Raw genomic sequence first — 14,590 nt, forward strand, 5'->3', positions numbered from 1 at the left:
TCTACAGCAAGGCAGCCCTCCCCACCCTTTAATCCTTTGGAGTTTGCTGAACTGGTGGTCCGAAGGGAGTGAAGGAACCCACAGGATTCTTCCAGCTTCGCACTGAGCTGAACCTGTTGTTTCAAAGCACCAGCCTCTGTTTGTTTGTTTGTACCATTTTTACCCTGCTCCTTAGCCAAAAAGGCTCCCAGAATGGCTAACAAACATTCAATTAAAAACAAGACAGTTCTTGCCCGCCAGCTTACAATCTAAAAGGCACAACACCTGAAGGGAAAGGGAAGAGAGGAAAAAATAAGCAAACTCGGGCACCAATTCTTAAACAGCAATTCTTATCATGATGAGCTGAAATAGAAACAGTTCCGCGATTGGAAGGAAGTGATGCTGAATTTAGTGTGGACACCCGATCCAAAAGTACCCCTAAGCTGCGTCCCCTACTCCTTCAGAGGGAGTTTAACCCCATCAAGAGCAGGCAGGCTCCCATCCTTCTGGAACAACTGTCTGAGTTAGGGTTGTCTTCCCTTCTAGTTTTTCTCAGTCAAGTGGGGCAAGGGTATAGAGTGCAAGTGGTTGCCCTGACTGATTACAAGCACCATGTCCACATCCTCGAGCGTTGCTAACTGAAACTCATCCAGCATAACAAGACTAGACAATACTCTAGACTCCTCAAGATTCATTTGCTGTATCAGTGGAGTCATGGTCCTTGGAGGATACTAGGGAACCAAACAGGTTCCATGAAGTGGGAGAGGGTCATTGGCCTAAGCCATTCCAGAGATTGGCCAGGGCTTCGAGAGCAGCACCAATCACATCTGCCAGAAATCCCCTAGAGCCGTCTGGAAATCCATTGGATCCATCAACCTCAAAGGATGGACCATCCTAATAAGGTTCCCAACCCGATACTGAAAGCCTAAATCTCAGCAGGAAGTGATCTGACCATGACAAGTGATTGGTATCAATATCCCCTATTTTCAGATCATCCTCTTCCTGTCCAGTTGAGAAAACAAGGTCCAGAGTATGGCCTGCCACGTGTGTTGGGCTGGTGATAGGTTGGCACAGCCCCATGGTCGTCATGGCAGCCATAAAGTCCTGAACCACCCCAGAGCCAGTCGCCTTGGCATGGATGTTGATGTCCCCCCCAAACCAGCAGTCTGGGAGTCTGCAACACCCCCTCTGAGACCAGTTCTGTCAGTTCAGACAGGGAGATTGATGGGCAGCGAGGCAGGTTGTAAAGTAGCAAAGTTACAGAACAGAAGGACATGTTCTATGCCTCCTGGTACTTACAGAGGTCCTATTCTTAAGGAAAGAGGGATGCCCTGTATACCTGCCCCAAAGTATTTTGGGTAGAAGAACATTAAATCTGACCAGAATAAAGGCTCTGCAACATTCAACAACGTGCAGATTCCTAAGGTATGCAGCTAAATGGAATGGATCATCAGAAGAGATGCCCAAGGAATGAGGTGAGCAGGTTGTCCCTGAACAAGACCTGTATTGTCTAATCCTCTTTTTAAAGCATCCAAATCAGTGTCCATCACTTCCTCTCTTGTGGGAGTGAATTCCATATCTGAACTATGCGCTGTGTCATTCTCCAGTGGTGGGCTATGGTGCTCTACCAAGAATAAGAACATCAGAAGGGCCTGCTGGATTGGGCCAATCTCCCTTCTAGTCTAGCATCCTGTTCCCATAATGACCGACCAGATGCCTGCAAGAAGGACCCAAGCACAAGAACCCTCTTGCCTCCAGTTGTTTTCCTGCCACCGGTATTCAGAAGCATTAATGCCTCCAAAAGCTTTCAGAAACTTCGGTTTAGTTCAGCTATCCTGTAATAGTCAATATCGACCCCCTGGGGTCGATGGGATTGTGCAGGGGGTGGATAAAGACATAAGGGTCAACAAGGACCTATGGGGTATCATTTGGAAGATTTTAATTAGGAGTTAAGAACTTCTGAAATAAGGGGTGTTGGCACTGTCAGAGTGATATTGTTATTATTTTGCTTGCTTTACTTTATTATTTTTACTTTTTATGATTCCTAGTATGATAGTGATCTATCATTTATAAATATTGATGTAAACATTGATATTTTTTGTTTTATTTCATTTACATTCCTAAGAATCTGGGCTGGAGTTGATGGTAACTTTGTAAGTTCATCAAGGAGTCAATGAACTCAGGGGTCTGGGAAACCCCGATTTAGTTGAAAGACCTATCTGCTTGCCTGGGTATCTGTGGGATGTTAGCTGCAAATTTGGAACCGGCGGAAGGCCGTATGTGTATTTTTGTCATTGAAATTTTAGCGCTGTGGTCTTTCTCTGTGGCCTGCTCTTAATTCTCCAGAATTGATGATGTTGTTACTCCCCCCTGATATGATGTGATGAACGGAGTGCTAAAAATATACTTAATAAATAAATTTCCCCTGGGATCTTTGGGTGGTGGAGGAAGCTACATGTTGGAAGATACAGGGCAGATAAAAGAAAGGGCTTCTTCATGCTGCACATAGTGAAACTGTGGAACTCGCTTCCACAGGAGCCAGCAATGGCCACCAACTTGGATGTCTTTAAAAGAGGATTAGAGCAATTCATGGAAGAGAGGGTCATCAATGGCTACTAGCCAAGATGGCTATGCTCTGCCTCCATGGTCAGAGGCAATAATGCTTCTGAATGCCAGTAGCTGGAAACCACAGGAGGGGAGAATGCTCTTGTGCTAGAATCCTGCTTGCAGGTTTCCCTTTGAGGCATCTGGTTGGCCATTGTGAGAACAGGCTGTTGGACGAGGTGGGCTGTTGGTCTGATCCTGCAGGCTTTCCTTACGTGGAGTCATAGAGGCTAAACTGTTTCAAAACAGACTAGCGTAGATGTGCCTTTGCTCAAGTAGTCAAGATAGTCTTCCTCTTGTGGAACAGGGATGGTGAAACTGGCCTGCCAGCTGTTTCTGGACTATTGCTCCCAGCATCCCTGGTCCGAATTAATGGGAGGGGGAGTGTGCTGGTCCGAATTAATGGGAGGAGGAGTCCCACAGCACATGGAGGGCCAAAGGTTTCCCATCCTTGTACCTGAGCAGTCTTCCCTAGCCTGATGCCTTCCAGCTGTATTACAGGTCTGGTCATGCTTGTTGTGCGGATGATGGGACCATAAGATGAGCCTAGTGGATCAGGCCAGTGGCCCTTCTTGTTCAGCATCTTCTTCTCACAGTGACCACCCAGGTGCCCCAAAGTGAAACCAGAAAGCAACTGTGGTTTCCAGCAACTGGTATTTATAAAGTTCCGCCAAGTCGACTTTTAAAGAATAAAACAAGGATGAAGTGATTGATGGCAATGTTTTATCTTCCTTACACCTTCTCTATACACAGCTGGGGGGGGGGAGTTTTATAAGTTGTATGTCTTCGTTTCTTTAAAAAAAATAATTTTTATTAAATATTTTCTTAGTTTACGAAAGTACATGCACTGTCTCTTTTTCAGGTTGTGTTTCTTTGTTTCTCAATTTGTTCCTTTTACATGGTTTTGTATGTATTGTGGTATTTTATGAATTGTGCCTTGCATTTATTTTATTGATCAATTATTTTTCGTAATTGTTAAAAGAGTGAATTTCTGTTGAATTATCATTTGCTGATGTTTCCAGAATTAATTTTACTCTGTGCTGTTACATGCTAATAGATTATTGAATATTACTTTATTTGATATAAGTCGTTCCTTTTTAAAGTTATGCTTTATTTTGACTTTCTGTGTTGAATCAGATTATTATAAGCTGTGTGTTCTTGGTTGTATGTTTTGTGGCTGTCAACCAGCTTCTGTATAGCAATATAGAAAGGCGCTATGCAAATTAAAAGTGAAAAAATGAAATCAAATGTTAAAAACTGAACAGGAAATGGGTATCATCTCCAGGAATTGCTTAGCTGCTAGCCCCAATAATATGAATGGGAGCATTTGCAAAATCCTGTCTTTGGCTAGCTCCACTTAATTTCACTGTAGCTTGTGCACAAGGAGTGTGGCATCCCAAAAATGCCCTTTCCATTGACATGCTTCTTGTTGCTTTGTTCTGTTCTCCCGTAAGGTCTTCTAGCACACTAGAAAGCTTCCATTGTGCCAAGAGATGTTGCCTCCACATGTGTGTGCTCTGTTATTTCTTAAAGGGAAGTTTTGTGTCGTTATTTTTTTTCACCTGCCTCTCCTTGTCTTTCAGATTGACCCAAAGGTTGCATTTCCCCGCAGAGCACAGCCCAAGGTAGGTACTTGTTTACAACTTTTGAGAGTGACCCCCCAACCAATCATACAGGTGCTTTGGGGGCATCAAGCTTTGGAACCGCTTCTTTGGCCACCAGGCAGATGGCTGGGTGCTGGAGCTCTTCCTCTTGGGTTGAGGGTACAGATCAGCACCTGGACCTTTCCAGCTCCTTGCAGCCGAAACCTCAATGTTTTTAGAGCCTGCTGGTTATCGGGTTTATGCCTGTTGTTTCAACCACCGGTGGCGTTCCCTGCGATGGAAACTGCTGAAGAAGAACCTTTCAAAGCAGGACTCCTCACCTAGGTCTACCTTGCAGTGTTCCCCTCTGTCAAACGTGCCTTTCTTTTGAGTGTCCACACTTCATTTTTCTAAACTTCCCCGTGGCTCCAGTTTGTGTTGGTCTTGCTTCTTTTTGGGGTTAAGATGTCCACTTGCAAGCCTGGCTGCCCTCTTCTTAAGTAAGACCTTTGTCCTTGGCTCCTGATGGAAGGAAACAGTTTAATATGTGACCCGAAGAGAAGCTTAGAGGCAACTGTTTGAATGGTCTATATTTTACTTTTTACTAGAAGCCAAAGGTTTAACCCAGGGGTCAGCAACCTAAGGCCCATGGGCCACAAGCGGCCCACGGGGGTCATTTAACTGGCCCCTGAGCCACTCCTGAACTGAGCTGAACGCTCAGCGAGTCCCCGCACACTGCGCTAAACTAGCGCAGCGTGGTGCGGGGACTCGCTTCTGCAACGCCGAAAATTGCATCTGTGCACGCACAGATGCTGGAAATCACGGGTGCACGTGCATGAGCACGCACGATCCGGCCCACGGAGGGATCTCCACTGGAGTGAACTAGCCCAGGTGAGGTAAACCTTGCTGACCCCTGGTTTAACCATTTGGATGCAAAACAGTGGCTTCAGCAGGGGTGTGGGGTGTAAGACAGCCCCGTACAGCAACCTGTGATTCATATACTGGGCTGACCTGAATGAGTTCAGGAACCTGTGGCCCTCCAGAGAGCGATCCTCATTTAGCAATACATTGGCTTGCACGGTGGTTTGCGAAAGTTCAAAGGGACAAGTCCTTGCTCCAGGGGACTAATCATCTAAAATTTGACATTGGGGGGGGGGGAGGGGAGGGAGAACTGAGGCGGGAGCGAAATGAGGAAAGAATATGCAGTTAGCTTGAGTTTTATTTTGTTGGGTTCTCGCTTCTCTTTCCCTTGCTACAGATGCTTTACCTGCTGACATCCCATCTTCTACCCAGCTCTCAAAACACCCATTTTTCATGCTGCTCTTAACTGCTTTTAATCAAAACGTTAAAATATTGCATTTAAAGCTTGTGAGCTGCCCTGAGAACATACGCCGTTGGGTGGCCACAGAAATGTAGGAAGTAAAATAAAGGCACCTTTTCTGCCCTTTGCCCTTGGGCTTGATGCGCAAATGAAGAGGGTTGGGTGGATGGGGGAACCCAAGGAGAGGGAACGTGATTTGTGCCGGCCAGCAAAGTGGGGATCAGGGTAGCGAGTGCTCAGGTATCCCAAGTAACCAGCACCATGAGCACATGGTTGGAATTGGGTTAATTCCATTAAGCAGTTTTGGTGACAGAAGGCGCTTTGCTGTTTGGGCGGGCTGTTCTCTAAGGCTTGGAATTGCTGCGGATTAGCTCTGTGTGCACTCCTTGGGGTAATTAGGAGCATGTGTTTCTTGCAGAGCGGGGACACAGTCATCCTGGGGGAGGGGGAGGGCAGCAGTGTGCGGAAGAGAGCCTATTTGAAAAGAGCATCCCGGGCCCCTTCTGTGATCAGGGAGCTCTACAGGGCTGAAGGGACCAGGAAAACGCACCGAGCAGTCTCTTTCCACAAATGCACTTGCTCTTTCTGAGCGTCTCAAAGTGAATGTTCTGTCAGCCACACTGTGTGTGTGTGTGTGTGTGTGTGTGTGTCTGTCTGTCTGTCTGTCTGTCTGTGTGTCTCTCTTGCGGTCACTTACCAGCACTCCTGCATCAGATGCAGGGCCTTGTTGTGAGTCTCAGGTGGAAGGGAGAATACACGCACACAGCGCCACAGTCCAGCAGTTCTCCTATGCAAACCCTGCTGAAGTGAATGGGAGGAGCTGTTCAAAAGCACCCTGTTTAAAAGCTGTTCAAAAAGAATTTAATGGGTAGGCAAAGAAAGCAGTGGGGGAGTAAGTTGTTTGCAAGCAGACATTTCATGCAGGGGGTGTCATGGTGGAAATTCTGGGTGAAGCGAAGCAGAATTCTGCAAATTGTATAAGTAAGCTGTGCAGATTAAGTTTCTAGGCTGCATAGTCCCCTGCAATGCAGAAATCTCCACTAAAGCTAAGTTATTCTGCATAATTTAATTATTGGGAGGGGCAAAGAGCTAAGCAGAGGTCACCAAAGCACCACCTGTAACTGCTGTAATGGTTGTTCGTCACATCTAGCACTTAAAATTGCACAAGGCAACAAACCATCAGAACCTTAAGGACTGGAACTTGGCTTCTTGATTATTATTTTTTAAGGGAAAAAGAATATTTGGTGTTCTTTTCTCATGAAGCGGGATTCTTAATATGCATGGGATAGTGGCACATGGAAATGTCTTCCTTTAAACCTGCACACAAATCACGGGATGGTTAGACAGCATATTTTCTTTAGCTGGCAAAGTGAAATGAAGCTTTTGTAGTTTTGAAGGAGTGGCCCTTTTTGCTATCCTGCTGCCTTCTTGTCCTTCTGTCTTCTAGATGGTGACACGGACCAAGAAGATATTTGTGGGCGGCCTCTCCGTGAACACCACCGTGGAGGATGTGAAACAGTATTTTGAACAATTTGGGAAGGTAAGTGCTTTGGGTCCAGTTAAGCAACCAACTGCATCCCTCTGGGTTATATCTAAACTGCAGCCATAACCTGGTTAGCAATCTGGGAAATGTAGTTCACTCAGTGGAGGTGGGGAGGTATTAGGAAACAGAATTTTCAGTACTCTCGCCAAACGTGCAATTCCCAGGATACTTTGCAGGGAAGCTATGATTGTATAAAACCAATATTACACCTTTTGGGGTTTGCTGAAGGAAAGGATTAGGAAATGCAATGTTTTCCTTGCTAAGACACCCGCAGATAGCTTGGTGTTCTGTCAGCTGACCTGGGAAAAAGCTGCCTGGCCTGTTTCTTCTGCCTTTAAGACCAATCTGCAGTGCTGAAATCAGCAGGTGATCAGTGGTACCACTTCCTGCTAATCACCAGAGCTGCTAAAGGCAGAGCTACAAGGACTGCTTGTAAAGTTCGTGATTCCAGCTTCACGGGAGGTTTATTTTAAAGCTGTTTTGCCTTTGGGTGCCTCACAAATTCACAGAACATGAAGTAACCCAACAAGTCAATGCTCCCTCTCCAACCCAGATTCTCCTGAGATGAGGCTGAGGACTAGTGGCATGGCCAGTTCATAGTTCTAGGTCAGGCATGTTCAACAGGTAGATCATTGGACATCTGCAGTATATCACTGGTAGATCTGTGCCCCCCTAAAAAAATGGGCCTTCCTCCTAAGTTCTGACCCTAAGAGTCATCCACTCCTAAGCCTTATAGTTGACTGAATCTCTTCCACAGTCTTCAAATAGTCTCTCTCTTTCTCTTTCTCTCTGCCCTTCCCCAAACAATTAAGACATTTTGGTGCCTGAGATGGAAAGTGACCCTCCCTGTTTCTTGATGATGATAATAAATTCAGCTTGTTGGTTACTGGACACATAAGGATTCTCCAAACAACTCAGAAAAATGTTAAAAGCATAAAGCATGACATGAAATCAGAAAAAAAGAACAATGCGTTCAAGAAAAGCCGTACAGTAATCCAGCTGAACAGCACCAGAATCATTCCATCAGTAGGGAGCAAAGTCATGATAATCCTCCCAGTGCCTGAGAGAAGTTGTAAGTTTTTAACCTGGCACTGAAAGGCTGTTAATTAAGAGACCCAGTGCAGGGCTTAATCATCCAAGAAGTTCTTCTGTGGGCTTGCACAGATCCCCCAGTGAATTAAGTTCCAGGGATCAGACTTGTTAGCCTCCCACACTGCCATCACAGTCTGATACCTGTAGTGGTCATATTCCCTTTCTGGGCGTCTCCTGACCCCTTTTCTTTCAGGGACCTGTGATGCCACCTTATCCAGATTTCAGTTTCATCTAAGTTGCTCCCCACCTCCCCCCCCCCCCCCGTCTTCAGCAACTAGCCGTTTGCCTGCTTTTGGTTGTTGAATCTGAGCCGGAACATTGATGCTTTGTGAACTTTTTTTTGTTAGTGCATAGCCATCCTATTTTACTTTTTTATTTTATAAACATATAAACATTTTATAAACATATAAATAACTTCCAGAGCATGGCTCAACCTTATCCCCCAACCTGGTACCCTCCAGATACTTTGGATTTGACAACTCCCACCAACCGTCAGCATCATGTGCCATGTTGGCTGATGATCTGAAGGGCACCCGGCTGGGGAAGACTGGCATAAAAACAATATAGTCATCAAAATACAGTTGTACCTTGGAGGTCGAACGCCTTGCGAGTCAAACGTTTTGGTTCCCGCAAACCCAGAAGTGAGTGTTCTGGTTTGCGAAAGTTCTTTGGAACCCGAATGTCTGACGCGGGTTCTGCAGCTCCCGATTGGCTGCAGGAAGCTCCTGCAGCCAATCGGAAGCCCCGCCTTGGTTTCCGAACATTTTGGAAGTCGAACAGACTTCTGGAATGGATTCTGTTTGACTTCTGATGTACGACTGTAATAAGAAGTGGTGGAAAGAATAAAACAGCTGGTCAAAAATACAGTGCTGAAACAAAAAATGGTTGGAAAAGTAGGAAGGTCTTTGTCTGGTATGCTGTGAGTGAGCCTCCCTAGAGAGATAGTTGCCCAGACAGGGTGTCATAGGAACACAGGAGGAACATAGGAAGCTATCTTATACTGAGTAAGGTCATTGGTCCAGCTAGCTCAGTATTGTCTGCACTAACCGGCAGCAGCTTTCCAGGGTTTCAGGCAGGGGGTCTCTCCCGACTGTACCTGGAGATGCTGGGGATTGAACCTGGAACCTTCTGTCTGCCAGGCAGATGCTCTGTCACTGAGCTATGGCCCACCATTAGTCACACACCTCTATTCAGAAAGTGGGTTGGTTCCAGTAATGGGCCTCCAAAAATGACCCAGGTCCACCAGCAGGTTGTCCTTGTGGCACGAGTCCCAAGTGGCATGTAGTGCTTTAAAGGCGATCTGCCAACACTCTGAATTCTGCTCGAGGCCAGATGGTGAGCTCTGTCAACACTGGCATGGTGATGTGGTCCTAACAGCTGGTCCCAGTTAGCAGCCCAAAGCGGATGTGTTTTCAGGTACTCTCCTATGTACAGTCTTCAAGGGCAGCCCCACAAACATTGGCATATCTGTTTGCCTGTTATTGTATCTTAATAGCTTGTTCCAGTGTGAAGGATTATGGGGGGCACTTTAAAAGGGCTCAGATGGGCTAATTCTAGCAAGTAACCATGTGCCTTTCTATGGCCACCAGGGTCTTTTGGGGGTGGGGGATAGACCCAAGCTTGTGAATGCTTGCTAACTGCTGCCTGGTGAATCTTAGCTGAATGCAGGAGAGCTAAGTGGGAATCTTCTGAAGGTTTTAAGGAAAAATCATACAATTGTGCAGTTGGAAGGGATCCAATGCAGGAATCACACAATTGATGGCAATTTTGTGAGGTTTGTGAAATGCTTCCCCTACAATCCCCACCATCGTCTGTCCAACCCCACTCACAGGCTGTGGGGTAGTGTGCCTCCTTGGAAGTGAATACTGTTCAATCTGTGGAACTTGCTTCTGAGCAAGTTTTTTTTTAAGTTCTTCAGAATTTAATGTGAAATGCATAATTTTAAAAAAAAGAAATATTCTAGCAGAGAATAGATACCACGGCCTGTTCTCTTTCTCAGGACCCCCATTTTTTAAATTTTATTTACTTTTACTGGTGTGTTTACTTACCATGTTGTGATGCATTTGGATAACTGTTCACCCCCGTTGACCCAAATGGCATAGGGTAGCCTTTGAAATAGTCAGAAACATTGGGGTCAAGGTATTATGAGTACTCTTTTCTGAGCGTAGGAGGCCATGGGAGGAAGGTTTGGTTAATGGAATTACTACCTACTTTTGATGAAAAGAAAACAGGTAACTGGAGGAGGAGGGGAATCGCAAGTGAGGAGAGTTGGTCTTGCATTCGTGTCCTGCTTGTGGGCTCCCCTTTGGGGCATCTGGTTGGCCACTACGAGAACAGGATGCTGAACTAGCTGGGCCATTGTCCTGATCCAGCTCCAGGGCTCTTTCTAACGTTCTTAACTGGGGGTGATGCCTTAACTTTCAGGGAAAGAGAGGCACATGGTGAGAGAGACCGCCTTGTTCCCCACAGGCCCTCTTGGGTCCTGATATCAGCAGAGAGGGTCCGCCCTCAGATGCCTGGGGTGATGGTGGTGGCTTGGGGCAGGTCCTTCTTGTGGTGGCCCCTAAGCTGTGGAACTCCCTCCCCACAGAGGTGCGCCTGGCACCTTCCGGGGAATGCTGAAGACGGATCTCTTCACCCTGGCTTTTGACACGTTGAGGTGCATGTTTTTAAGACCCACCTCACGTTTATGATCGTAAGCTGTTCGAAATTGTTTTTGAATATTGTGTTTTAATGCTGTAACCTGCCCTGGGGCTGCAGGGTGTGGAGGGCGGGAATTAATAATACTCAAATTGGCACGATCCAGGAGGAGTGAAACCACACCTTTGCCCGGGAGCTTGCTGTTTGCCCAACTGCTGCCCCATTTCAAGTAGCTGTAATCACAGAAAAGTAGAGTTGGAAGGGGGGAACCCAAAGGTGCAGGAATTACAGCATAGTTGTCTGTGCAGGAGATGAATCTTCCCGACTGTGGGTTTGAGAGAGCCCACAGCCCTTCTGCTTTCCTTCCTTTGCCCCTGCTACACATCCTGCTGAACTCCTTACAAAATTACTTCCCGGGGCAGGCAGCTCCGGCGTTTGGGTGCCATTTGATACTTGGCAGCTGCTGTCGGCCTTCCCTCCTGGCCAGGAGAGCCAGCCAGCCAGCCAGCCGCTGTTGCACGTGACTCTGCGCCCTGTGTGGATCCTAAGCTCTCTTCTATGACGTTGCTTCCACAGAGCCCTCCCTTATGTGGCCATGGATGCTCTTTGATCAGTAGTTGGCAGTGAAGGGGGCACCTTCGTGTCCCAGCATAGATCAAAGGTACAGATATACAAATGTGTAGTTTCCCCCCCCCTCACTCCCCCCACCCCCCTCTGTCTTCTGGCTCAAAGAATCACAAAACCAGCTTCACCCTTTTCGTCTCTGTTGCTCGCCTAGTCTTGCCCAAAGACTTTTGTAGATAGTTTTATCATTATCTGTATAGTTAGACTTAGATGTAGGAAAAACAACAACAACAATAATAATACATTTCAGCTGTTTATAGTGATTTTTTTTTCTTTTTTACCCTTTTCTTTCCCACTGTTGTTGTGTTTTAATTTTTTTGTACGTAGCTTTGAAGGTCGCAGAGTGTAGATGACCGCGGTAGCACATGTGTGTTAGCGACGCTCCATTTTCATGCCAACCTTCAAATCATATGCCTAGCCAATGAATGTAGAACTTGAAAACAGATTCTGTTGGGGGTGGGGGAGAGAAGTGGCCGTGTGTATATATCTCCCCTGCAGCAAACTGATTTCAGCATTTGCCTCTGCCAGCAACAGCTTGGTAGTGAAAGGATTCTACGGGACTTTTCTGCATGGAGCTCTTTCTTGGCCTGAGTAACGTATGAATACGTGGAACAGGTGGGTCAGGGTTTAGCAGAGAGCTGGAATCAGAAGCCCATCCCTTGCCCAAACTTCTGGTTCATGCTGAATTGGTACCAGGATAGGCCCTGCTAAGGTGGCACAAAGGTATGTGGCCTCGTCCAGCCTCTGAGACCCAAGTATTTATTTATTTATTTCATGAAATCCATACACCGCTGGACTGTTGAAAAAAAAGTGGTTTGCAAAGAGAGTAGAACAATAAAACTATCAGTAAAAACAACTCTTTAAAACATTCAAAAGATAAAATCGGCAATTAAGAAAAAACAATATTTAAACATACATCAGCATTCTACATGATTGGGTAGGCTTATCTATAAAAAAAAGTTTCTAGCAGTACTGTACAATGAAGATGCCTGCCTGATGTCAATAAGCAGGGAGTTCCACAGTGTAGGTGCTGCCACGCTACAATATTAATTTCTTACAAATGTGGAATAGGTATTACGTGGTACATGTAGCAGTGCCAGTTCTGCAAATCGAAGCAGTTGTGTGAGCATATATGGGGTAATGAGATTTCACAGGTAAACTGTTCCCAAGTTGTTAAGGGCTTTATATACTAACACCTTGAACTTGGCCTGTTAGCAAATTGGCAATCTGTGTAGCTCTCAGGTGCTATATGCAGACAAGGCCTCACTCCTGTCAGTAATCATGCTGCAGCATTCTATCACAGCTGATCAAGTGCAATGGAAACCCCACATGAAACCTTGAAGTTATATCACTCCACAATGATTATTTTAATTTATTACCCATTCTTCGCTCTTAAGGTCCCAGGGCATGTGCCAACAATTTAAAAGACAGCTTTAAAAACAGTTTAAAAAACTTGTACCAACAAAAAGAAATGCAATCACGAAAATAGGGTGGATCCTGAAAATATACATCTTAAGTCCGAAGACCAGGATAGAGGACCCCTCCGGACCAGTGTTTATTTTTTAGTGGGTATAATTCTGCAACATTCCATTGACACTGATCACACATCGTGATGCTTCCCCAGCGTTATTGCTGTCTGGGTGTGTGTGTGTGCTCTATAGTGGAACTGAACAACAACAAAAAAGCAACAACCCTAGAACATTCGCAATATTAAAAAGTTGCATGATTTCAGCAGGAAGTTGCAGGACATGCACTGATTGTAAAGGAAGCAGTACAACCTCCCTGGAACTTCTGCAGGCGCAAAGAGTATTGAAAGTGGACTGAGGGCCTTTGACTAAATAGTAAAGATTAGAGCATTGAAAGCAGAATTACTTGGAACCACCCTGATACCATTGTGAGCTCAGATCGTAATGGATGCACAAGAAAAAAGGATGCCTGGAAGGACCCCTAGGCCAAGAAGCTAAGGGCTGGCTCAGTTGCAGTTTCTCCCCTTAAAATTGGAGGAACAAATTGGATAAATTGAGGCTCTGCCCAATCCTTTATTTGGGGATGAGTCACTCCAAATCCTCCATCTCCTGTATAAGAGGAGAAATTTGAAGCAGTTTGCGTTTGAAGCCAAATCTTTCAAATCTGCAGTATACGAAGCACAACTTCCCTTGGAAACCAACACTTAGCTGAATTTTGTGAAGCAGTTCTGCAACCAAACAGCCTTTATAAAGAATGCATATATAGGGGAAAGTGTGCATAAAGATGAAGGGGTTAGTGAAAATAACATACAGAAATGCATTGTATTAGGGAAATCTTGCAAAAATGTGTACAATAGTAAAAACTGCATTATAAAGGTGTGTGTTAGAAGAAATGCACACTAAAATACGTGAATTTAAAAGAAAGAAAGGGAGGGAGGGAGGGAGGGAGAAATTGCTGCAAAATGTGGAGAGCTGAAATTAAGATGAAGAAGAATAAGAGACTGAGAGAACCGAGATTGACAGATCCTTCCATCTCTATTCCTGTGTATAAGAAGTTTCAGTTCCTGGCAGTTCTTGCAGGAGAGCAATCCATTGCTTAGCCTGTAAACATTGCTCAAGCTCTGCTTCCTTCTGTTTGGGGGTATGTGTGGCTCAGAGGATGGTCCCAGGGCCTGCCTTCCAATTCTGCTGCTGAAGATGAGCAAGCTGGCCCTCTAAGCTGCTTGGCTAGGAGCTATAAGCAAGCTGCTCTGAGCTCCTTGAGGGAAAATCAGGGTAGAGCAATCAAACTAAATATATATATTGGACTGTCCAGAGCTCCGGTGAGACTGATCAAAGCAGCAAACCCTGGGAGCCAGTTTCTGACAACGACCTGTCATCTGCCTACAAAATCCACATGTGGCTGGGGCTAAGAAGCGGGCATGCTGGAGAAATGTGCCATGTGCCGGCTAATGAACAGCTTCAGATTACTTGAGTAAGTGAGCCAAGTCACTGCAAGGGAATTTAAACACACACACACACACACACACACACACACACACACACACACACACATGCCCAGACACCCTCCAGTTCCTAAGCACATGTAAAATCCAACATGTGCATCAGGGAAAAAAATAATAAGAGAAGGTGGGTGTTGGGGAGAAGGACACAAATTCTATGATAGTCAACAGAAACTTAACTAGAGGTAGAAGGACCACCAGCTTTCCTTTCGGGGAGCATCAAATCGCAGCAGCTT

The 14,590-nt window shown here is 45.6% G+C and overlaps 1 protein-coding gene across 1 annotated transcript in view; it reads left to right on the forward strand.

The window, feature by feature from the left end:
- The window catches only part of MSI1 (musashi RNA binding protein 1), a 53,277-nt gene that overhangs the window by 18,482 nt on the left and 20,205 nt on the right, over nt 1-14,590 (forward strand). Inside the window, exons 5-6 of the mRNA XM_033174509.1 lie at nt 4,167-4,208; nt 6,935-7,027. Of these exons, the coding sequence (XP_033030400.1) occupies nt 4,167-4,208; nt 6,935-7,027 (135 nt within the window). The remainder of the gene's footprint in view (nt 1-4,166; nt 4,209-6,934; nt 7,028-14,590) is intronic.

This window comes from Lacerta agilis, chromosome 17 (genome assembly GCF_009819535.1).
Source record: "Lacerta agilis isolate rLacAgi1 chromosome 17, rLacAgi1.pri, whole genome shotgun sequence".
NCBI lineage: Eukaryota > Metazoa > Chordata > Lepidosauria > Squamata > Lacertidae > Lacerta > Lacerta agilis.